The sequence below is a fragment of the Vidua macroura genome, chromosome 8 (genome assembly GCF_024509145.1).
Source record: "Vidua macroura isolate BioBank_ID:100142 chromosome 8, ASM2450914v1, whole genome shotgun sequence".
Taxonomy (NCBI): Eukaryota; Metazoa; Chordata; class Aves; order Passeriformes; family Viduidae; genus Vidua; species Vidua macroura.
In genome coordinates, this window is record NC_071578.1 from 3,109,400 (window position 1) to 3,134,992 (window position 25,593).

Below are 25,593 nucleotides of genomic sequence, written 5' to 3' on the forward strand. Positions count from 1 at the left end.
AGGGATCCATGAAGGTCAGAGGAAAAGTGGAATCCAAATGCAGCAGAACGACCTAGCTGAGCGTGAAAACTGGACATTGTCAGCATCCTGGTGATAACTTCCCTCTGGAGCTAAAATAAAAAGTGTTAATTCGTATTTGTCTTACAGTACAGCTCAGCCAAGATTAGGAAGCTATTTTGCTACTTTTGAGTCCTCAGAGTTGGAGTTACTTTACATCAGTAATGTTTTTTCTTCCACCTCCTTCCAAGGCCATTTCTGGTGCCCTTGAAGGAATAGAACTGGCATCACTGGGATTTTTTCATGCATTAACTGCATGTATTTCATGTATTTTCATGTATTTTAACTGCAGCAAAAGCTGATAAATCCTCCCAAGACCTCTGGGCTCATCCACAGAGTGCATAAAAAGAGTTTTTGCCGCTGTGACTCACTGGAGCCCTGCACAGAGCACAAAGGCAGAGCCCTGCCCGTTGCTGCAGCACCCAGGGGTGCAGCCTTTGTGCTGGGATTATCTGCCACATGCCAGCCCTGCAATCACAGCCACAGCTCCAGAGCCTCCCACTGCAGCCACAAAGGTCAGGCTCAGCTGCTCTGCCCAATTATTCCCCAGCCTGGGCAAGAGCAAACACTGGGACCCGCGGGCTGGACTCAGCGCTGGGCTCCAAAATCTGCTCTGCTTCTCCTTTTGGTCTCATCGCTGCCATTTGGAAGATTTTGGGTGATTATTTTTTTTTTTTTAAATATATTTTCTCCAGGCTCGCTGGGGTTGTTAAACCACCCAGAGCGAGACAAGCAGACCACAAAGGCAGCTGGACACCGAGCCTGGACCTTTAAACCCAAGAGCTGTGAAATACTAATCCTGGAGCGAGGAAAAATGGATTTGCTCAGGTTTAGGGGGCCAAAATGATCAATCAGCACACAAAGGACTCCTTCCATCACTAATGTGCTTTTGCTGGGAATAATATATGGAAGAAAAATGGAGTTTTTAACCTTTCCTCCAGAAAGCCACTGCTTTTCAGAATTACTCGATGGCAGCGACGGGGATGAAGAGGAAATACTTGTCTGTGGAGAAGATTTAGAGCTTAATCCTTTTGATGGCTTGCCTTACTCCTCCCGTTATTACAGGCTGATGAAAGAGAGAGAAGAGCTTCCAATATGGAAAGAAAAATGTACTTTCATGGAAACTTTGCTCCATAATCAAATTGTGATTGTGTCAGGAGATGCTAAGACTGGCAAGAGCTCCCAGGTCAGTACAACAGACTTGGTTGGGTTTTTTTTTTAATGTATTTTTAGAACACTTAATGAGGTATGAATTTCAGAGTCACTATAACTATTGTAATCCAAGTATTAAGGCCAGAAAGGGAAAGTGAAATACAGAAGGTGAATAAAGATTAATGCAGTCATATACAGATTTAAAATATATTAAACATTTTAATAACTTTCTTCAAGCACTCAAAAAAATTTGCAGTTACTTCGTGGTTTAGTTCTGGCTAATGCTGTATCAGGAAAGAAATACAGGGGATTTGTCATAAGATAAAATGACAAAACATTCCCAGGGAATGAAGGATTGAAATCAGCAGGGCTGATTCTCAGGGAGAATTAATGGTCTTTCCCCCCATTCAGCCAGGAGCAAATGTTTTCTCCAAAAGCACAAAATTACTTTACAAAAGTCATGTTAAAAGAAACCACTGAAGCCAAGATCTCAGCTGAGTGTAAGTGCACAAGAATCAGTCTATGAAATTCTGCTTTAACAATATATAACAACCCAGGTCAGTTGTCACAGTGAGTAGAAAAGAATGTTCAAGTGCTATCAGCCAAAATACTCTTGTTTATGACTGGGATCAGGAGGAAAATTTCTTGCAGGTAGAGCTGCAGGATAATTATTGTTGCATGGCATGTCACATATCCTACAGACTTCAATGCTGGACACTTCTAGAGATCACATTTTAAACTAGAGACATCACACCTCTGCCTGAAAATTCCTATGTTGCCATAAAAATGATTCACACCCAAATAATTTTTGGAGTGCCAAGTTTTTACCCCTTGTTATTGCCTGTAGTTTACAGACAAAAAACTTGTGTAATAGTAAACAACTTGCTAAGAAATGTTAGCTTTTAAATTGTGCTTTAACAAGGAAAATTTTATTGAACCTTTAATAAGATGTAACACATTGCTGGTTGGTTTTTAAACATTTCTAGAAATGCATATATTTATAAAGAAATAAATTATATGTGGCTGATGCGCCTAGGTTTAGATGTTGATTAAATTAAGGACTTGAAACCTGATAACATCCATTAAAATAATATTTATAATGCAATTTTAATTTCTCATAACAACAACACATGGATATTTTCCAGTGTTGATGTTAGTAAATATACAAATTAAGGAGCTGCTGTGTAAGTTCCTGGAGCAGTTCAGTTTCAGTTACACGTTTGCAGAGTAATTCATCTGAAATTACAGATATTGGCTGTGACATTTGTCAGTTTGAAATCCTGGGATATGTTTTCCATGGATATGACCCAGCAGGGGCAGGTTTGCTGCTGAGCCAGCCCTGAACACAACTGCACTGATTTTGTTGGATCCATCAGCACTTGCAGTGACCCTGCTGTCACCTCCTCCCCAGAGGCCTCTTCTGCAGCAAATTCCAACCAACCTGAGTCCAGCTGAGCAATTCCCAGACAAACCTTCTAATCCATGGTGAGAATTTAAGAGATTCCAAGTGCTGACATGGATAATTCCTGTGCATGGTGCAGGCCCTGGTGAGCAGTGAGGGCTCAGCTCAGTTTCGCTGTTCCACACTTCTGAGAACATTCCAGTTCAGAATTCCTGCCCTGGAATGAGCTCCTAACATGAATTAGCCTATGGGAAATTAGACTAATAAAAAATGACAGTAGTTTCCATTATAATCGAATCAAACACAAACCCCACAGTTTGTACACCTCACCCTCTTTAAAATAAACATGTCTTTAGTCCAGAAAGTACTTATTAGTCTTCAAATCCATTATCTCAACATAAAGGATCGGAAAATGTTATCTTTGGCTTTCCAGTATGTTCATTTTAATTTCCTTTACTAAGCTCTTTCACAGAATATTCCAGAATGACCAGGCTGGGAGAGACCTCCAAGATCATTGAGTCCAACCCAGCCCCAACCCCTCAACTCAACCCTGGCACCCAGTGCCACATCCAGGCTTTGTTAAACACACCCAGGGATGGTGACTGCACCACCTCCCCGGGCAGAACATTCCAGAACTTTATCACCCTTTCTGTAAAAAACTTTTTCCCGATATCCAACCTGTATTTCCCTTGGTGCAGCTTGAGGCTGTGTGCTCTGGTTCTGTCAGTGCTGCCTGGAGAAAGAGCCCAACGCCACCTGAGCACAGCCACCTTTCAGGAGCTGTGGAAAGTGCTGAGGTCAGCCCTGAGTCTCCTTTTCTCCAGGCTGAGCACCCCCAGCTCCCTCAGTGGTTCCTCTTTACAAAAAACAATGGGCAAAAAATTAAATTCCTTAAGCACTTTTGACAGGATTGATTTGCTCAGCTCACAGGTTTGACCAGCAGGTTTCCAAAGGAGCTGAGCCTGCCGAGCACGCCCAGCCCTCAGCCACGGTGCTCTGCCGTCCCTGCAGGTAAAACAGAGTGAAAATTTAACAGGGTGGAAATCCATTCAGATTTAAGTAAAATCTACCACTTTGAGCTTGCTAACATAAGTAAAATATGCTATTTAGTCTAGTAACTGCAGCACAAGCAAAACTACCCCAGCTAAAAAAAAAAAAAAAATTCAAATTTCCAAGCTAAAGAAATAAGAGATAAAAAAGGCTCCTCGGACCTTAAAACAGACAGCGCAGAGTAACCCAAGAGTCCTTTCTGTCCTTTCTAACAAAAACTGAGTACAAGCATAACTAACTGTAAATGTAACACAAAATCAGCAGAATAAATATACATGAACCTATCGTAAAATTCTATGTATATGTAAATTGGTAAGAGCAATAGAAAAAGATCGGGAGTTCTCGGGGGCACACATATCCTTTGAAGGGGAAAGATCCCACACATGGGTCCAGCGCTGTGAGACAGAGTAAAAATTCAACGGGGTAAGAAATCCATTTGGATTTAAGTGAAATGAGCCACTTTGAGCTTGCCAACATAAGTAAAATACACTGTTTAGGCTGGTAAGTGCAGCACTAGCAAAACTGCCCCAGCTAAGGAGAAAGAATGCAAATTTCCAAGCTAAAGAGATAAGAGATAAGAAAGACTCCTCAGACCTTGAAACAGACAGTGCAGGGTGACCCAGGAGTTCTCGCTGTACTTTCTGACAAAAACTGAGTACAAGTGTAACTAGCTGTGAGTGTAACGCGAAATCAGCAGAATGAATATGCATGATCCTCTTGTGAAATTCGATGAATATGTAAATTAGCTAGAGTAATAAAAAAGGATCGGGAGTTTTCAGGGGTGAGGATGCCCATTGAAGGGAAATCCCGGCGCGCGCCCGGCGCCGTAATAAAGAGTACATACCGTGCCTTACAAACCGATCGGAATTGCAAGGTTTTGATTTTTCGCCGCAATTCAGCTGTAATAAACGCACCGTCCCCACAAATCTTTATTGGGATTGTAAGGTCTCAACTTTTCGTCCGCATTTCACAGGTCCCTCAGTGGTGCGCGGAGCGCTGCGCGGCCCTGCGGCCCCGCGGGGCCGTGGTGTGCACGCAGGTGCTGCGCCGGGCCGCCGTGGCGCTGGCCCTGCGCGTGGCCGACCAGATGGACGTCAGCGTGGGCCACGAGGTCGGCTACTCCGTCCCCTTCGAGAGCTGCTGCACGGCTGAGACCATCCTGAGGTGTCGCCCTGATTTTTTAAGATTTCCTAAAGCCTTCTGAGTTTACTTTCCTGTAGCAAACTTTCTCACACACGTTCCGTAAATAGCTTATTGTTTTACATTCTTTCATAGAGGCAGAGAAATTTGATAAGCTGGTAGTTTGTCCTGTGTCGTTAGAAAAGTGACACTTTCACCCTCCAATCCACTGTCGCCTTTAAAAAACTATAAATGCTAGAATAATAATAATAAAAAAATAGTCTTTTACTGTAACAATAACAAATAAATAATAAATATTCTTTCTCATGTCCTATAGTGACACTGAGGTTGGTGCCTTTGGAGGCCTTCGGGACAAGGTGTGGTAGCTGGCAGCACTGCAGATCTTGCTTTGGAAAGTTGTAGAGTATTTTAAATTCACTGGGTGTGTTGCTATTGGACACGAAATGAGTACACAGAAGCTTGGTAAGTTCAAAAGAGAAAAAGACTCAGTTTTATTTAAACATCTGGTATTTGTAGAATTCCAAAGGTGACTGTGGATTGGAGGATGGAATTACCACCTCTCCAATGACACTTGTCTAAAGATCAATCAATCATTTCTCTCCACTCACAGATAAATAGGTAAAATATTCTATTTATACATGAAATTGCATAGGAACTCTGACTCTCAAATATGTAAACATTATCAGAAAGCTAAAGAAGTTTTATGAGAACTTTAAAACTTTCAAAAGAACTATAAAAGAAAACTTAACGCTTTTAAAAATCAGGGCAACACTGGGTGCACTGAGTTGGAAGGGACCCACAGGGATCATCGAGTCCAACCCCTGGCCCTGCACAGACACCACAACAATCCCACCCTGGGCATCCCTGGGAATGTTGTCCAAACTCCTGGAGCTCTGGCAGCCTCGGGGCTGTGCCCACGCCCTGGGGAGCCTGGGCAGTGTTGCCTTGATTTTTAAAAGTGTTAAGTTTTCTTTTATAGTTTTTTGGAAAGTTTTAAAGTTTTCATGAAACTTCTTTAGTCTTCTGATGATGTTTACATATTTCTACTGGAGTTCTCATGCACTGTTCATGTAAATAATTATTATTTTGCATTCTTCTTTGTGGGAGGAGAGAATTGATGGAGTGTTGGTTTGACCAGTGTGGTTGGAGAGGTGGCAATTCCATCCTCCAATCCACGGTCACCTTTGGAATTCTATAAATACCAGATGTTCAAATAAAACTCCCTCTTTTTTCTCTTTTAAACTTACCAAGCTTCTGTGTACTCATTTCGTGTCCAATAAGGACAGGCAGTGCCCAGCACCCTCTGGGGGAAGAACCCTTCCCTAAATCCAACCTAAACCTCCCTGGCACAGCTCCGGCCATTCCCTCAGTCCTGGCCAGCACTGAGCACAGATCAGAGCCTGCCCCACTCCTCCCCTCACATGGAAGTTTTAGACTGCAATGAGCTCTCTCCTCTCTTCTGCAGAGATTTTGTGATTAATCAATAAGTACTAAAAGGTTTGAAGGAGACATTCTGGGGTAAATCATAGCAGAGATTTAAGTGACCAAGGTTACTGTCCATGCAAAACTTCATTAAGCACCTCAGTAACCTCTTTTTCTTTTCCTCTACTCTTTTTTTTTTTTTTTTTTCCTATTTTCCAGTACAGGAATGTTCAATACCACAAGAGAACAGGGGATCATTTTTCCCAAAGTAAAGTCAAAATTCAAAAGCAAACAAAAAACAGTGCTAGAAGAGGGTCTATCCAGCAACAAGAGGAAAATAGCATTCAGGGGGATTTTTGGGAGATAAGAAATGCACTTAATGTAGCAAGTACAGGCAGGTGACAGCAGGAACACAGGGATTCAGCTTTTGAGCCTCCCAGAAAGTTATGAGGGTTATTTTCTCTGGTTCCTTAACATGGGAGGCACATAGTATCATATCTAGACCACAAGCTTTTTTCCAGTGGAGAAGAGGATACTCACCATTTCTGAAAATCAGTTTCCACCACTCTTCCTCTTGCCTGTCCTTTCTCTGTCTTTGGAGAGCTCCTTAAACCTCATCCTGCAGCAGAACTTCCTGCAGCTGCTCCTGTTGAGAGGGAGATGAATCCCTTTGTCTCACACATCAAAATCTGCTTGTAGAATTGCAAGTCCTGCTGAGCAACACAACAAAAATAATATCCTTTAAAAAAACTGTCATCAGAAGGGATAGAAGTGAGGAGGGGCTTGTGGTATAAATGAATTGCTCATCTTGGTTCTGGCTCTGCCTCAAGTGCACCTTCTTTTCCTCATCCAAAAGGATTCATTCCTAGCTCAGGAATTGTTTATGGTGTGTGATGGAAGATTAACAGATGATTTCAGGGCAGAAGGAGTTCTGCTTTTGCCTGGAACATCCGTTCCACCACCGTGTCTCTGAGTGTCATTGAATCACATCAGGTTTGTTGCTGCTAAAGGAAGGATTTAAACATGTAGCTGAGACTAAAAATACTGTTCTTATCAAATCTTTCGTGTTGGAACAGAAAGAACCAAGTTGCCCCTGAGACACTGAATTAATTTCTTACAATAATAGTCCAAGGAACCTGGTAGAGTTTTGTGTGTCTGTGCTGCAGGTACTGCACAGATGAGGTGCTCCAGAGGGAAATGATGTCCACGCCCCTCCTGAACTGCTACGCTGTCATCGTCTTGGACGATGTCCACGAAAGGACTGTGGCCACAGATGCCCTGCTTGGCCTCCTGAAGGACGTCTTGGCAGCCAGAGCAGAGCTGAGGCTGGTGATCCTGACTGCCCCCCACATGTGCAGCACCCTGCAGGGGTTCTGTGGCAGCGTCCCCGTGCTGCGCGTGCGGGGCAGGCACCGCGCCCCGGCCGTGTTCTCCTGCAGCACCCACAGGGACCCCTTCCTGCCTGCCCTCAGGCTGCTCCTGGAGATCCACCACACCAGGGAGAGGGGGGACATTGTCGTCTTCCTGGCATCTGAGCAAGTAAGTTGTTGAACTGACGCCTTAAGTTTTAGATTTCTTATTTTCCACATTCTGTACTGCATTGTGCGTTGTTCTGAACTTCATATAAATCATTAGCGAGTTCTCCTCACAGCTCAGTCAGACAAAATAATCCTTTTCCAGGCCCAAAAAGTGCAAACAGCAAACTGGGGAGAGCAATCTGGGAGGATGGGACTGCGTAACCTGGAGCTGGAACTGGACAATTAACCCCAATATGGAAATGGACCAAAAGTTATAAAAGCATGAAAACTCATGACACGCTGTCCATCTTGGGTCCATCTACATTAAGAATGCAATCAATATCATCTCCTCTATTTTAGCAAAAATACTGCACAAAGAAACTTTGATTAAACTCCTGGCTGTCCATTCCAGTCAGATATTCTGAAAGCAACAACATTTCAACATTAACCCCAATATGGAAAAGGACCAAAATTTATAAAAGTGTGAAAACTCGTGACTCATTGTCCATCTTGGGTGTGGCCTCAGCCAAGCTCTGGTAATGCCCAAGGTGTATCCTGTGAAGGCCTTTTAACAAATCCCTGCTTTATTCCTTTAACTCTGTCCAGCCTCTGTCCTAGGTAGCCTCTCTAGGAATCAAACCTGTTCTCTTTCTGATTTTAATCAGGAAATGTGGTTTTTTATCTGACCTGTAAATAACCTTGCTGTTAAGACAGCAGATGTGCCACCAGGTTTTATAATTTCAAGGTCTTCCTTCAAAGAAGTCATGGCATACATAACACTGTGGTTTATACACATAAAATATCTATATAGCACATAAATATTGTGTAGAAAATATATATTTTTTCTGTAGGTTTTAATGAAAGGCCACCATCCTTTTGTGTGATGCAAAAAGCTGTAAAAGCAGCACACAGGGGCACAGGCCACAAGGGCAGGGATTGGACAACCTATCCTGGCACTGAGCATCCCACAGTTTGTGTTATCCCTGTTGTGTGGGAATGGAAACAGGGACGCAGGTCCAGCCTCCATCAGTGTCCTACAGCACAGGGGTGTTTTTGCCTTAAACCTCCCAAGGAGATTTTTCCATTTAGATTCTTCTTCCCAACCATTCGTGCGCACAGCAGCAGGAGGAAAATGTCACTCCAGAGGTGTCAGAGTTTTCTTGCTTGGAATGACCCCAAAATCATAAAAGTCCTTGTTCCCTATCCCGTGCAGCCGGAGAAGAGGTCTGGAATGTGCCCAATTGCTTTTTCAAGGTTGTTTATTTCTTCTTATCTAAACATTCTTTCTCTGACCTGCCGAGATCCTCTCAGCAAGGCAGCCATGGCATTCTGCCCTCCCCTACCGGGCGGTGATTACCTTTTATATCAAAAGTTATGCAAAAGTTTACAATTTATTACCAATAGCTAACATTTATGTTGGACAGCGTGTCTGTACCTTAAACCAATAGAAAAGTGTCACCATCACAGCAAGACATGGAGGGCAAGAAGAAGGAGAAGAAGGTCAGGACATGCCCAAATCCCTCCATCTTGTCCCCCTGAACCCCATTCTAAGAACCCCAAAATTCTACTTTTTCACCCTGTGTTAATTCAGCTACCACACTACTCAAACCCTTGTGGCTTGTAATTCCTAACACAGGGTTGGCAGTTTTTTCCACAGGCTAAAATCAAAGCCACAGGTGTTTTTGACTTCGTGCCAGGGTCTGGAGCCAGCCAGGGCAGCCAGAGGGATGTCCTGGACTCCAACACAGAGGTGTGACAGAAAATCCAGGAATCTGCACAGGCTTGGCCATTCTAAATAGTGACACCTTTGAATCTCTGTAGACAGCAGTGATTCCTAAATTCACTGCACCAGCAGGTTCTTTGAAGCTGTCAAAGCAATCTGACAATCAAATAAATATTTCAATATTTCTGATTATTATTATAATTTTTCTGATAGTGATCCCAAATCTTCCACTGTGCATCATTAAATCTGCTTTAGAACAACAAACTCACCAGGAAATAATGACTTTTCACAAGCAAAGATAATTTGCCACAAACTACCCAAGTAGTGTTTGCTGCTTTTCACTGTTAAAAGGGGGATGGATATGAAACACTTTTAATAATGTTAATAATCAGTTTTAAACCTTATAGACACCAATTTTACAAATGATAAAGTAATGAATTATCTGTGTTAGTCCCCTTATTTACAATAGATAATGTCAGAGAAAAAACACATGCTCTTTCCATTTCAAAAGGTTGGGAAGAAAGTTTTATTTCTGCTTAAAAGTTTTATTTCTGCTTTTTTTTTTTTTGCCTATTTTTTTTTTTTTGACGGGTAAATTCCCCACAAAACTAGAATAGGAATTTCTTTCTTGCCAAAAAGAGATCACTCATTTTTCTCTCTCACAATGAACAGAACACTCATTATGAACCAGAACATCCCATGAATTCTTGTTTAACTGTGATTTAAAGTTTCATAGTGGTAATGGTTCACTGTTCTCAAGCACTCAACTGTCTTTTAAACTAAACAAAAATATGAATTAACCAAGAACATCAGGATTTATGAGCTGCCCTGCTGCCAGCCTTGCTATTAGATGTCACTCTTGTGTCTTTATAACAATTTTTATGGAGCACTTTCAACCTATAACTACTGGAAATGTGGTGTCACTCTCAAAGAGAAACTCAGTCTGGCTTTTCAATTTTGCAAAACCTTTGCTAATAAAAATGCTTTTAAAAAAAAATCCTTTTCAGACTGAGCAAGCCCATGAATTATTTTTGTATGCCTTTCCAAAAATCGTGCAGAACATAAATGGTTTCTTATTAACCCCTCCCAACAACAAAACACAAAAACAACAAAAAGCTTTTACAATTCATATCCAACCTGTGGATCTGTGAACTATTTTAAAGGTGATGTGCCATCAGTGCAAGTTAGGGACACTTTTTTGACTTTATTAAATCTTTAGAGAGTTTATTAATCATTGGGGGGAAAAAATGATTATTCAAACCTTTACAATACTTACATCTTCTCAAATATAATAATTAAGGGAAAGTAGGGAGGTTCCTGCATATTTTGATCATTTTATATGTTGCAATTGGACTAAGAATATAACAATTTCATAAGGAAAAAAAATGTATTTCTCTTGATTACAGGAAATTGAAAAAGCTTATCAGATGATCAGACAGGAACAACCCAATTTAAACCCTGACCTTGGAGAACTCATCCCCATCCCTTTGTACCCCACAAAACAAGACCTGACTCCCAAACTAATTCAAAAGAGGCAGAAATGCTGCAAAAAATACAGGAGGAAAGTTCTACTCACCACCAGCTCTGGAGAACCTTTGATCTGGACTAAAAATGTGACTTTTGTCATCGATGTTGGTCTGGAGACAAGAAAGGTCAGTGAAGGGAGCCAGAAGCACTTTATCCAAAATCAACTCTGCAAAAGGGCTTTTTCAGGGCAGGGGAAAGGGAATTGTGCAGCTCAGATTAATGCAAATAGTCCCTAGAGGATCACGTGGTTTTCTCTTCTTTCACAGCACAGGTTCTATGATATTTTTGACATGCAAATTAATAGAATTTAAATCATTTTCATGGACGTCTCATGTGAAAACCAAGCAAGAAATCACAATTACTTCCCAAATTCAATCAGAAATCGGATTTTTGAAGTTTCTAAAGCCAGATGAACGCTTCCAGTTGAAACTGCCACTCATTTGGGCACCAAACCCATGACAGATTGTTTGCAAAATACATCTCACCCGAGTTCTGGCCCATCAGTCATGAATCTCTCTTCAGTATTTTATACATAAAGCAAAATAAAATCACTTCTTAGGCACCTATTGGCAGATTTCCTGGTTTAGGAGATTATTCTCATCCCTTATTTAATGAGTTAGTAATTGCTCACACAGAATCTCTATTTTTTCAAGCTGCTTGTGCTCCTCCTGGACATGTGCTCCCATCCAAATGCTGCAATTTATCTAATTGCATTAGAAATAATTAGATAAATTAATAAATTAATTTCTCTAATTAATACTTAACCTTTTCCAGTTTGTTCTAAGTTTGCCCTCATTTCTTGTTTTTCACCCTGGGAAGGATTAGTGCAGCTGCAAAAAAAAAAAAAATTATCATTTATTTTATTTCTACACAGCTAATGTCCTAAGGGATGAGTAACTGTGTAGGAACATGAACTTGAGAGCTGCACTACTAAGGTTTTGTAACTCTCCTGGTTAAAATAAAAATTCCAGTCACAGGCAAAAGAAACAATGTAATATATTTCCTTTCTATAGTACAAGGTGGAATAACCAAAATTGGAGTTAAGTGTTCCAAATATTTTGGAGCAGGGATCATTAATCCTGATTGACCTTGAAAGTATTTCAGGGAAAAACTTGTGAACTACCAACCAGCACTTTTCATTTGCATTGCAAAAAAACCTGTCATTTTAAAAGGTTTTTAACTGGGAATGATGAACTAACTCAGTCTCAAGGCAAGTTTAAAAAAGTTACAGTTTTGTGTGCAAGGAAGAAGACCCCAAAAGCAGTTTTCAGTTAGACCATGCTTATTTCTTAAACTTATTCCTACAACTGCAGTTTTCTTGGATGGCAGAAATGGATTTCACTGCCATGGTAACCTGAAGCCCAAAGTGCAATTCAACAAATTACAGATTTTGTGAATTTAAAATACAAATCAATGGGAACAAAACAGATCCAAGAGTCCTGATGTCTATCAAATCACCTCTATCAGTGATGAAATTTTCACCTTTAATTCAATTATCTTGTTTAGTCCTGTGATAGTCCTCCCTCACCATTTCATATTCCCATTCAGCCAAAGTCAGCTGATCACAGAGGGAGCAGGAAAAGTTCAGTGCAGAGCAAAATCCCACCTGAGCCTTGCAGCTGGGATAAATCAGCAATTCACCTGCAGGGAAAGAAATCTATGCCCTGCACTGAAGGATATTTTATCTTATTTTATCTTTTTTTTTTCTTTTTTTAATGAAAATCAAAGCAGATAGAGTTGACTCAAATGGCAGGAGCAGAGAGTTGCCTTTTCCAGGCAGTTTTATGTCTTGCTGGACACTACAGGCTTGTGGCCAGAGCAGGGAGTGAATCAGCTCCTCAGCTTAATCCAAGTAAAGCAAAATTAAGAAAAATATAAAACACGGCATCATGTATCTCTAATGCAGCCCTCGTCTCCTGTAAGACAAAAATCTGGAGTTAGGGAGCAAAATGCTATCAGAAAATGTTGGGATTCTGTCACTGCATGAAATAAATAATATTTTCTGATGTTTTTCTTGATGATACCATTTTCTGCTTTAGTAAGGTACATTTCTTCAGGGGGAAAAAAAGGACATTTATCTCAGAGCACACTTAGAGTGACTGCAAAACATCTGTCAGTTTGTCAGCTGAGTGCTCTCCTTTTCCCAAGCTGCTGAAACAAAAAGAAATGAAAACTGTTACTACCCTTTCTGTTAAATGACCTAGAGAGAAATTCAGTACAGACCATTCATATTTTTGCAGCCCTTGTGTACTTGTCTGATGCTTGGTATCTCTTTCATTTAAAGGTGTACAATCCTAGAATCAGAGCAGACTCTGTTCTAACCCAGCCTATCAGCCAAAGTCAAGCAGAGGTGCATAAACAAATTCTGGGCATGTCTCCATCAGGTAGAAATATTAGCTCAACATTTAAATCCATTAGCTCAAATTAATTAATGCAATCAACGTGGCAACGTGAGGAGGAAGCATTTTTAAAAAAAGGTAATTTTCCTGAATTCTCTTCCAGGGAAAATCTTCTGCTTGTATCCTGAAGAATTTACATACAAGGAAATGAAGCCAGAAATTCCAGCTAAAGTTCAGGAATCCAACCTCACCAGCTTGGTCCTGTTCCTGAAGAGGATGGACATAGCTGGCTTTGCACACTGTGACTTCATCAGCAGCCCAGGTAAGGGGATGCACCAATTTCTCATTTTTTTAATCATTATTTTAGAAGTTCTTTCCAGGTTAATTTTGCCCTGTTGCTCATAGGATTGTTTTTTATTTAAGGACTTGTAATAATGTCACCCTGCTTTTCCCACTTACCTGCTACAGCCATTCTCAGCTCAATAGCACTTAGAAAAAAGACCATAAAATGTCTGAATGGAATTGGAATGCTAAAGAAAAAAAAAAAAAATCAATATTCCAAGTATCTCCTCATCTAGGTTTCATATTATTTTCCTGTAACCCACAAAGAAAATTTGTGCCCTGTTGTACAAGGTATTGTACAGATATCCAACGAAATATATTCCTTTAATCAAAAGTTTACAACCCAAATAAACCACTGTTGTTATCTGGGGTACCTGTGTGGAGGAAATGAGCTTCCTCCTTATCCTCCAGCATCTCCCACCTCAAATTTACAATGGGCTGTTCCTCAAGGACAATATTCCTTATAAAATAAACCCAAATACACTTTCAATACTAGGCAGGGAAACCCTGAATTTTGAGGAAAGAGAGTGAAGGAAGTTGCCTTTTTTCTTTCCCTGACTTCATAATTTAGGGTTTTTTCTATAGAAGGATATTTTCCTCTGTTCTGGCTTATCACAAACCCCAAGTGCCACTGCAGGTTCTGCTGTTGCTTTGAAACCCTTTAAAGTGAGGGAAATAGCCCTGATTTCATTGGTTTGGGGATTGCTGGTTTCATTCATAATTTTACAGTGCAAACATGAAAAATTCTTATATTATCCTGCCTTTCCTCGTTCACATATACAAAACTGGAATGATCTCTTCTATGTGTTGTTCACTGTAATTAATCACTAATAAAGTGTTAATTCTCACTGTTGGCTGTTGCAATAGGCAGTTAAGTGGAATTCTAAAGAAAAATTTATTCTACTTTTCCCTTGTGTGTCTGTTTAGCAGAAATAAGCCTAAAAGAAATAGGAGAAAACATGGCCAGTCTGCTGGCAATTGATTCAAAACCAATGAGAATTGGAGTATTTTGGCCTTGTGGGTGTTATCTCCTGTGCTGAACCCATGAAATCTGCATGGAAAATGCTTATGGAACACAGTTTGCCCCCACTCAAATTTAAAGTGTATTTTACTACTAAAAAAAAAATAAAAGCTAAAACATATTCATGTTTTTCCTGGATATGAAGAAAGTTGGTCTTGAACTGTAGAAGGAATTAGTAAAATTATATGAGGGAAAAGCATTTGGCATTTTTGGATTTAAAGGCACAACGGGGACAGCATTCAGAGAGAATGAAATGCTAGAGGCACATAAGGGTTTCACAGATGCAGGAATTCTAAGTTTTGGCTGTATTTTTGGATAATGCAGCTGAAGAAAGCATTGTCCTGATGTCTGAGAAATTGTACAGGTATTTGATGAGTGAAAGAATTGGCTTCACTTGGATGGACATCACATATGACAAAGCTTTTGCTGTCTAGATCAAGAGTGTCAGGTGCAGGTACTGAAGAGTTTTAGGAATGATTAAATTATTGTCCACTAAGTACAGTGCACAAACTGGCTGAACAAAGGAAAAATCCCACAAACACTGCAGGGGTGCTCTGAGAGGAGAGGAGAAATTCTGCACAATTTCCTTGTCTGCTTCCTGCCTTACACACTTAAACATTTGAGACACAGCTTTGATGATCCAGCACAGCTCTTCCTTTAACCAGGACACATCCCACCCTGGCTTTCTTTCCACTTTGCAGCAGGCAGTGAACTTTTTTCCTACCAGCATTTGGACTGATCCCTACAGAATCCTCCAGAGATGAGTGCAAAGCTCCCACAGTCACAAGACAGAGTTTGAAGTGCCTGCTGTGAAATTCTCTGAAAGAAACTGGAGCACCCAAGGGAGAAATCTGTCAGGGGAGTCAGTTCTTGTGTTGGACCAGCTCACAGAACTCAAAACACATCAGGCTTTCAAGCACACAAACCCAAGAATGGTTTGGGCTGGAAGGGACCTTAAAGATCACCCAGTTCCAAGGCCCTGCCATGGGTTTGGCTGTTCCATGGCTCTTCACCTCCTTGGGGCTGAGCTCCCTTGGAGTAAAAGGAGTAAAAACATTGCAGCATGCCCTGTGTGCCACAGGCTGCCTCTGCACTGTTTCTGTCCAGCAAACATTCTCACCTTGTCTTTGCAGTTGAAACAGAGAGAGGCTTTAGGGGTTTTAGGTGAATTTCTCCTAGACAAAGTCAAGTTTTCACTGAGATGACAGAGTAAGACACGGGCATGAACTGGTGAACAAACAAATCAGAAGGACACTGAAATTCATAGCAAGAAGTACTTCTCCATCTGTTTCCTGCACATGGAGAACATGCAGCAGATAAGAGATAAAAAATACATCAGTAAAGCACTTTATTTCTGCTCAGCAACAATGTGCACAAGGGATTTTTTTTTTTTATTTTGCTGCTCTTTGAGGAGAAATAAAAGCCTGGATTAGGTCTGACTCATTACTGCATTATGAAAGCAACAAACATGTCAGGCTTACAGCTGCTGCATTTAATTCATGCCATAATGGAGAGCAGCAAATGCAGCAGAGCTCGTTCCCCTTTCTGGAATCCATGAGCCAGAGGAAAATGAACCTGGCACTGCAGCTCCAAAGTGCATTAGAGGGATTCCCATGCCCCTAGCACAGGGATGTGTTTACATTTTGATCAGTAAATCTGATTGATCTTTGCTGGGGTTTATAATGGGACAAAAGAATTCCAGTCCCATACGTTGCAGCAACGTTGAGTGCTTTTGTAAATCACTGGAAAATCCTTATTTAAACGAAGTGAATCATTAGAAAGATGAAGGCATGTAAAAATTCCCTGCGGGATCAAGGGGAAAGCATTTGCAGATTCTGTATTCATTCAGAATTTCCCTAAACAATTTTCAGATAAAGGTATGTCAGTGGTCATGACCACAACATTTGAGAGCTGTGCTTTCACAATCCCCTGGAGAATATATTTCTAGAAAATCCAGAATAACAAGAGTTATATAAATTTATATCATTTCAAATTATTTCATAGAAATAAATTGTTGGCATATTTTCACTGGAGACTGTCAAAGACAGAAACTCAATGCACCATGTAAGCTCTGCTCAACAGAGACCACTTCAGGGCAGATTTATTATCTTAAATTTTCTTGTTCATTCTTTGATGTATTAAATTCTGGATTTCATCAATTAATTGATGTGTGCAGACATTATTCAGTGTGTTCTGTCAGGCCCTGTCCTGGCTGTCCCTGCTGGCAGAAAAGCACAGCAGGGACCATCACCAGCCAGACTGGAGGACTCATGAAGCACCATGAAGGGGAATGAAAGTACTGCAAAGTATGAGTTTGGGGAAGTAATTTTTAATGATCAACTATCATTTCAAAATAATAGTTATAGAACTGGTGGCTTTGGAGCAAGACACATAAAACATCCTGACTCAGAAGGTACAAGGGGAAAAAGAGGATCAGGAGGAAACCTGCACAGAGAACTTGTGCTTGCAGAAGAAATATCTTTGCATAATTGGAGGAAAAACTGGCATAGACTCCTCCATCTTTTCAGTTTGCTGTCCAGGGAGCAGTGTTAGAAACCAGGACCAGCAAACACCCTTCCCCAGGACTGCTCTCCCTGCAGGAATTACTTTGGCAGTTCTTTCTGCTGTCCAGCCCAACAGAACCTGCAAAACCTGTGGTGAGCCAGGCAGAGCATCAGCTCCTTAGAGGCAACATCCCTTCACCTGACATCCATGGCACCCCTAACTTTTTAAGTTATTCCTCTGGAAGGGAAAGATCTATCAAAAAAGGTATTTTACATCCTCAGCATTTGCAGAGTAGGAGACCAGAACACAGGAGCTGTGGATCTCCAGAGAAGCACAAGAGAGCAGTTAAATGGACTATGAAAAATCACAACATTTAAGTTTCATTCTTGTCTCTAATATTCACTTATTACAGAACTTTGACCAAATCTCTAAATCACTTGCCTCCTAATGCAACAAAAATAATACTTTTGGATTTGTTTGCTCCCAGCTTGAGCACTTGCATTTCAGCCATATGGGATGTGGTGCTGAGGACTACAGGTGTAGCTGCCTTTAGAGACAGAATTTACTCTGTTCACATCAAAGTTACAGCAATATGAAACCAAGAATATAATTTTAAGTAGCTTGAAACTCTCAGATAAACTATTCCAGTGCTAACAATAACATTAAATTATATATTTGCTTTACTAAGCCTAAGAAGGATCAAAAGCATGATCTGTATTTACATCAAACTGGTCAGATTTCCTGAATGAGTCCAGTGCAACCCAGTCTTGAGCAGCTAAAGAACACAGAGCAGGGAAAGAAAATACCAGATTAGGAAATACCTTTTAAAAGTCCAGGGATGTGGCAGTTTCTTGTTGAAAGCACAGGACGCATCTTGAGAGGTTTTTTGAATGTTGCTACTGTGAAAGCAGCAGTGGAGTCACAAATCCTTGTGGTTCACACCTCAAGGCAGCAGTGGCTGGTGTTGGCAAGAAGCCCTAAAAAGCCCCACTCTGGTTTTTTATTTTTGCTTTTTTACTGTTCCTTCACCTGCTCTAATCCACCTTTACTGTCTTGTCCTTTCTAGAGCAATAAAACTCCAGGAATCTTTTTTTCTTTTCTTTTTTTTTTTTTTCCAGAACACTCATAGCAAGACAGGGAAGTAATTTGTGCTTATAAATCTCAAGACAACTAACTCTAGGGCATAAAAATGCAAATCATTGATGCTATCAGGGGGTTGAAACTGACTGCCATATAACCATTTATTTTGTGAGCTCTAGGACAAACTACTTTGTTGAATAGCTTTCCATGATCTCCTAGTAATTACTACAGATCTGAGTGACCCTTTTACTATCCCTGATTTTCAATCACATAAACCCCAGCAAAGATCAATCTGATTTACTGATCAAAATGTAAACACATCCCTGTACTAGGGATTTTTATTTCCTGTCACTGACTCGTATTCATCATCAGCTGCTACTTCTCATTTCTTTAAAACTCCCAAGAATTTTCTTCTCAGATACTTCAGCTTTTGCAAGGGCTCATCATTTATCCCACTAAACCCCACATTTCTTATACTAAATGTCCTCTCTAGATAGAATTGTGCAGGCAGAGGGAAGAACTCTGAGACTGAAATGAAGCAGGTCCACAGTTTTAAAAGGAATTTGCAGGTTCCTGAGAGACTTTGTCTGAAAACTGGGTGTTTTAAACTTAACCAAAGTCACATCAGCAGATTGAGATGCTGGAGAAGTTCTGGAAGAGCTCATGTAAAAGGAATTAATAAGCTATTTTTCCCCCTTCAGACATAACAGAATGAGGTTAAAAACAACAGGTGCTTGTTTGCTTCCCATTTTACTTTTTCCTTGCCTATAAGTAGTTAATTCCAAAGAGATGGCAATAAACAGTTCCCTGCCAATGAAGTCAAAACCTGATCTCAAGATTTTCTTGCAGAATGTTTGGGAAACGTGTGGCTAAATGTGACCTAGCAGCTAATTACAGCCTTGCTTTGCTTTTAGTCTTGGTGATGCCATACACATTCCCACTCTTAATGAATGGAAGAAATTATTTCTAGTCATCTACTAATGAAGATCCAAGTGCAAATCCACCCCCTGCCTGTGTGGGCAGCTGTGCTTGCGGTCTGGTTATTTTATTTAGGGATTTTTCCCCGTTAATGTACAGACTGACAGCAGCTGACAAATGGCCAGTGCAGCTTCCCAGGGCTGGGGATGAGGCCAAGTCCTGCTGCAGTGGAATTTCTGCCACCAGCTTCAAATTTAACTTGTTATCCATAAAACTGAGAAAATAACAACCAGATCCTTAGGCTGGAGTAAGGGGAAAGTTGCTGCAGTGCTTGGAGAGCAGTTGTGAATGTGAATGAACCCATGAAAGATATTGACCATTCAATATAACCTGGAATAGAAATCTACCTTGGAAAAGAGCTGGGAGGAAAGAACCTGAAAAAACCTTCACACTTCAAGAGTTCCCAAATTTCCACCATGTTTTTCATGCTCTGGCAACAATTTTTTGGAGTGTAGGCCTGACAACTTCAACTTGAGGTTCCCTCTCTCAACCACATAAAGCTCTTCTGTGCTTGTTTGACCTCCTTCTATCACCATCAGATTTCCTACAGGCCTGCTCAACTCCTAATTTTAAGTTTTGATTTGCTTAATCCTGTCCTCTCAGGACATTTTCTTACGTTCCCTCATTATTTTTGCTGCCTCACTGTTCTCACTTCTACCTATGGAGGTTGTAAGGAAGTTATAACCCACACTAAGGGAAAACTGAACATTGAATTTTGTGGAGTGAGAAAGTATAGCCAATTGCTAGGGAGACATTTTCTTTTACTACATTCCCATTTTTCTTCTGGTATTATGAGAACCCATGTAAAAGAAGTATAATAATTAAAAAGGCAACCAAGAGAACTCCAAATACCTGCAAGAATAACAGTTATAACTTCTATAAATATCAGAATATCTCCTCTGGTTAAAAAAGATCTTTCCTAGACCTGTTCTGTATCTCAGCATCCCTCATGACCACCCCTCTTAAAAAAGAATGAAAATTAAAAACCCACCTGAAAACTTCCAGTAATGGAAGCAGTTTTGACAGAGTCTAGGGGTTTTGAGGATTGTGTCTGGGCTTTTGACAAAAATTGTTCTGACATTAAAAACATCAACAAAGTGATTTGCAGCTCTGTGATTGTTAACTCCATTTCTTCCTCCATAATTTTCTAAGCCTTTCATTCATCCATTACTTTTTGTTCTTAATCACTGTCAAATAAAAGAAGTATCATTTTCCCACAGCTGAAATATTATAATGAGAATTCAGACATTCATTCCTGTGTAGCCACTCTCAAGAACTGGAATTCTCTTCCCTTTTCTTTAGCTCCTGAAAGCCTGATGCAGGCTTTGGAAGATCTGGATTATCTGGCAGCGCTGGACAACGATGGAAACCTCTCTGAATTTGGGATTATTATGTCAGAATTCCCCCTGGATCCTCAGCTCTCCAAGTCACTGCTGGCTTCGTGTGAATTTGAGTGTGTGGATGAGATGCTCACCATTGCAGCCATGGTCACAGGTATCCTGGATCAGCTCTCACTGCAGGCCTTGTGCCACCTGCCCAATCCAGACTCCTTCCAAATCTATCCACACAAGCACATTTTTGTCATTCTCATCCTGCTTGTTTCAAGTAAATGAATATATCTGGCTGTTCAAGTCTTAACTGTAAGGATACAATGAAAGCTAAGTAAAGAATGCCCATGCAGAATTCCATTTCCAGGCTTCAGCTGCCCATTGGCTTCCTCCCTTTTGTCAGAAACCAAAATGAAACTTTCTTACATTAATCTACATTTGTGACAGATGGGTGCAGCCAAATAGGGGAAGTTCTAATTATAAAACAACATTCTGTTGTTTAAAATTCTCTGTTTACCTACAAAGAATTACTTTGTTGTCTTGTCTCTCTACTTCAAATCTTTTATAAAACTGACGTAACCTTGGAGTCTTGGGCAGCAAACACATGAATCACAGGACATCAAGCTGCATGAGTTGTTCTCCTTATAGGACAACTTTTTATGCCCAAAGTGGGTTGATTTTTAACCTGTGATAGTTTTTATAAAGTACATATAACAAATGTAAATGTTTGAGCATAGGCACAATTCGATTTTAGAAGAGCTCAATCATCTCAAAAGACACAAAAGTAAAATGCACTGGAAAGCAGAAATTTCAACATAGAGAGGCAAATTAAGGCATTAAATCAAAAGATGTCTTTTTATAATAAAGAAGCCATTTGTTGAATTCTGGCTAAATTAGGTTGTGATATTAGGAAGCTTTTTTGACATCAGCCTGGGAGAAAGCTGCTCTTTTGCATTTGCAACACATTAACTAAACAATATCATTGGCACTGCTAGAAATGAAGGGGTGGGACTATTTTCAGGCTAAGAACGATTTATTGCTCAGATAAACATCAGTCCCAGAGGCCCTGAGATTTTAGAGGAGCGAGCATTCGGCCACAGCTCAAGAGCAGTCACAATTCTTTGTTCCAAGGCAATGCAGAACTTTCTAACCCAATGGACAGTTGCCACAGGGTTTGTTTTGCTTTTCTAACCCATCACCTTTACTCACTTCTGCTGCACTGAGGATACTTTTATCTAATGGGCTTCTAACTCACAGGCACACATCTGCTTCTGTCTTAACTTCTGAACTCTCAGCTTGTTCCATACAACCCCACCCTTACATTATAAACCCTGAATTCACCATCTTACCCATGCAGTTTCTCACTTACTTAAGGCATATTCTTACTTACAACTATAGAATTATGAGTTTATGATTTCTCTACTTAATATCTGTGCATTGTATTTTCACATCAATCCAAGCTTCTTCCAAGGCTGCAGATCAAACCCTTCAGTGTCTGTGGGAGTTTCTGTTTTTCTGATTCCCACAAAACAAGACTGGAAGGATACCCACAAAAATAAACCCTTAGTGAATGCAGCAGGTTCAGTTCTTCAGCACCGATCCAATACCGGGGGTTAAAAGCAACCGAGGAAGGAAAAACCCAAAAATACCAGTGGGGTTTTGTGCATGCACCTCTGTGTTTCAACCACTGGCTTGGTTTTCTCCTCAGCTCCCAGCTGCTTCCTGCACGCCCCTCCTGGCACAGAGGAGATCGCTCGGAGCCGCTGGCGCTGCTTCTCCCACCCTGCAGGAGATCACTTCACCCTCATCAACATCTTCAACGCCTTCAAGGCAGCCACTGCCAACCCCACACACCCAGGCAAGTGTGCCCGAGACAAAATCAAGCACACTGGGACCAGTTTGGAAAAAAAACAAAACAAAACAAAACAAAACAAAAATCTGGTGATTCTTTCTAGAATGGCTGATATGCGGGGAGAAACCTACGGGAGTAGCTATTGCTGATGAATATTAATTTACTAATTAATTAAAAACGTCCTAGGACAGCATCTCTTACCCAACAGGGATCCATAACCACTATTCCAACTGTCCCTTGAAGTGATGCTGTGCAAAACCGGAATGATGGCTCCTCCTGTAGAAGCACTAAATCCAAGTTTAGGATGAATAAAAGCTGTTGAGGAGGGCCTCAATTCCCCCAACAGCCCAACAATTCTGGTGGGTTTTTGATAGCTGTGAACTGAAAGGAAAATTTAAGGGACAAATAGAAAATATTAAAGTCCACATTTGCAGGAACACAAATAAAAGCCAGGAGACTGCAGAGCAGCAGAAGCTCTTCACTGCATTTTCCCCTGCTCAAGTGTCCTGCTCCAGTCCATTTAGCCCGAGTCCAGTGCTCAGACAGCAGAGGGATAAATTTGCACACCCTGAGTAAAAACTTTAGACAGGGAAGCAGGATTGTCTCCTGCTCAGTCATGTGGAATGCTGAAGGGAGCTCCAGGAGAACCGGTCCTTTATCAGAGTGCAGGGTCAGCACCAGCACTACAGGTGTGATTTCAACTCCATATCCTGGCCTAAATCCACCAGGCCTGAAAAAGAGAATTGCTACTCGTTCTCTGGGAAGCTTTACTCATAACAGAGCAAAGAAGGGATTAGATTCGGGAAGAAATAGCTGCAATTCTATAAAACTAAGTGAGGATATCAAGTATTGCCCACTTACTTTGTGAGCTGAGCCTAAGCTGTCTGTATGGCTCATTACCAGAATTTTGGCCATCATCTGCAGCAGTGCAGGAGCATTTATTCCACAGAGCAGCACCTCTGTGGATTGCACACATCAGTGAGATTCTGCTTTAAGCCAAAACATTGTTTTGTCCCCCACAGACTTCAGCAGTGAGAAATGGTGCCGTGATTATTTCCTGAGCTGCTCAGCTCTGAGCACGGCCGAGATGATCAGAGCCGAGCTGGTGGAGATTATGAAGCGCATTGAACTTCCCATCTCAGAACCAGACTTTGGATCAGAAGTAAATCTACTAAGCATTAAGAAAGCTCTTTTATCTGGTTACTTCATGCATGTAAGGAAAAAACACTGTGGTTTCATCTTCCTGCACTGTTAAATTATGTAGAATGCTTTCAGAAAGCTTAGGTTCATTAGTGAAATCTCTTGATTACCATAAAAGCCATTTTTTTTCCCAGTGTATCAAACATTTCTTCCCCTTTCAGCCTTTTCTCTGGGGTTCATCTCTTACTGCACGGAGTTCACAGTCTCCATAGCAATAAAAAAACTGCCAATATGCCTTTCACTCAAAGAACTCTTACACCTCAAAAAACCTCTTGAAATTGCAATATTCTCTCAGGAATTATCTCCTTTTTGAAGGTGAAAATTGCCTGGAAATAGAGAAATTACTTGGATATATTTAGGTGTGCATAACAGACAGCTTGCCTCATTTCAGGAAGGCACTCTAACTGTAATTGTAAATGTAAACTAGAATGATTTATTCCCACTTGAGTCCCCAGGCTTTCCTTCACATCCCCATGCTCCATCTCAACACACAAATGAGCTCTGCACATTTCATAGCCTGACACATTGTATTTAAAAGTCTATGAAAAGCGTATGTGCTAAAGAATACATGTTTGTATGTTTTCACAGACCCTTCAAAGCCAAACTCAAGAGAGTTTTGTACTCATTTGTTGCAGCTTCCTTTCAAATACACAGATCTACATTTTCTTTAAGTCTCATTTCATGGTATCCAGTCCCAAGCTTTCCCACACAAACTTGGGAAGAGGTTCCAGTCGAAAGTATCTGAAGGGAAGTTTAATTTCTGGTTTAAATCTAAAAAGCACTAAGCAATTAAATGATGGGTAACTCTCCACATTGTTTTGGTTTTTTAGGTTGCTCGCGATGTGGATGGCTCAGGGAACTACTTAATGTTAACACACAAACAAGTGGCCCGGCTCCATCCCTTCTCATCCTATGACAGCACCAGGAGGATTCCAGAGTGGGTTTTATTCCACGAGTTCAGCATCTCAGAGGGCAATTCCATCAGAGTTGTCTCTGAGATCTCCCCCCATCTGTAAGTGAACTGTGATGCAACTGCTCCTTCACTCCTAAATCCACAAAATCATCACTTTGGGAGGATAAAAAAAAAATAAAAAGTGAAGATCTGTGATCTCAGGCCCTCTCCATTCTCAGTAGTTGCCACTGTAACTGTAATCAGTGAAAAAGCCCACATTATGAGCTGCAAAATTTCTTACGAGGTAAAATATATAGAAAAAAAAAAAAAAATCAGAGTTAACAGAGCATGAATCCAGAACATGAATCCAGCTGGAAAGGTCTTTGTTCCCTGAAAACCTATTTTCCAGCAACTCCTTTTCTAACATATTTTCTGTACCCAGAGAGCTGAATCATGGCCTGTTTATGGATTCAGGGAGAGACCAGAATCTTCCTTCTGCAAAAATCTCTTTACACAAAGAATATACATTTCACTCTCCCATCTTTTCTATTTCCCATGTTTATAGGAGAGCTTTTTTTCATAATGTTATTGAACCACTCTGTTCTAAAGCAGGGAAATTCCTATTTCATGCAACCTGCAGCACTGGGAACTGCACTGCAGCTCAAGTGCAGGCTGAGGATTTTCAGTGCCAGGCTACTAAAAGCACAAACTCCTACTAGATCTTGCAGAGAATCTTGGATTCTTGCAGAGTTTTGGGTTGAAATATCAGCTTTGTATATTTTTTTTAGATATACCTGGAAATAATTATTCAAATATTTCAAAAGTCAATTAAAAATTAATAATGTTTTGTGTGATTTCCTCCCCAGATTTGCAGAGCTGGTACCTCAGTATTATTTCAGCAATCTTCCTCCAAGTGAAAGCAAGGATATTCTGCAGGAAGTGATCACTCACTTGGCACCTGTTTCAGCCACAAAGGAGGAAGAGAAAACTGCCAGTGACAGCAAAGAAAATGAGGAATTTCCCCAAACTCCCAGCGAGCAGGGATGTGTTATTCAGTGAATGTAGA

General features: G+C 40.7%; 1 protein-coding gene across 1 annotated transcript; it reads left to right on the forward strand.

The window, feature by feature from the left end:
* Nucleotides 1–525: 525 nt before the first annotated feature.
* On the forward strand, nt 526–25,593 carry DHX32 (DEAH-box helicase 32 (putative)). The gene is made up of 11 exons (XM_053983901.1): nt 526–1,243; nt 4,635–4,825; nt 7,390–7,762; nt 10,870–11,115; nt 13,275–13,374; nt 13,493–13,651; nt 20,558–20,749; nt 22,292–22,447; nt 23,458–23,648; nt 24,466–24,647; nt 25,394–25,593. Exons 1-11 carry the CDS (start codon nt 974–976, stop codon nt 25,584–25,586), a joined length of 2,253 nt encoding a protein of 750 aa, XP_053839876.1. The 5' UTR covers nt 526–973; the 3' UTR covers nt 25,587–25,593.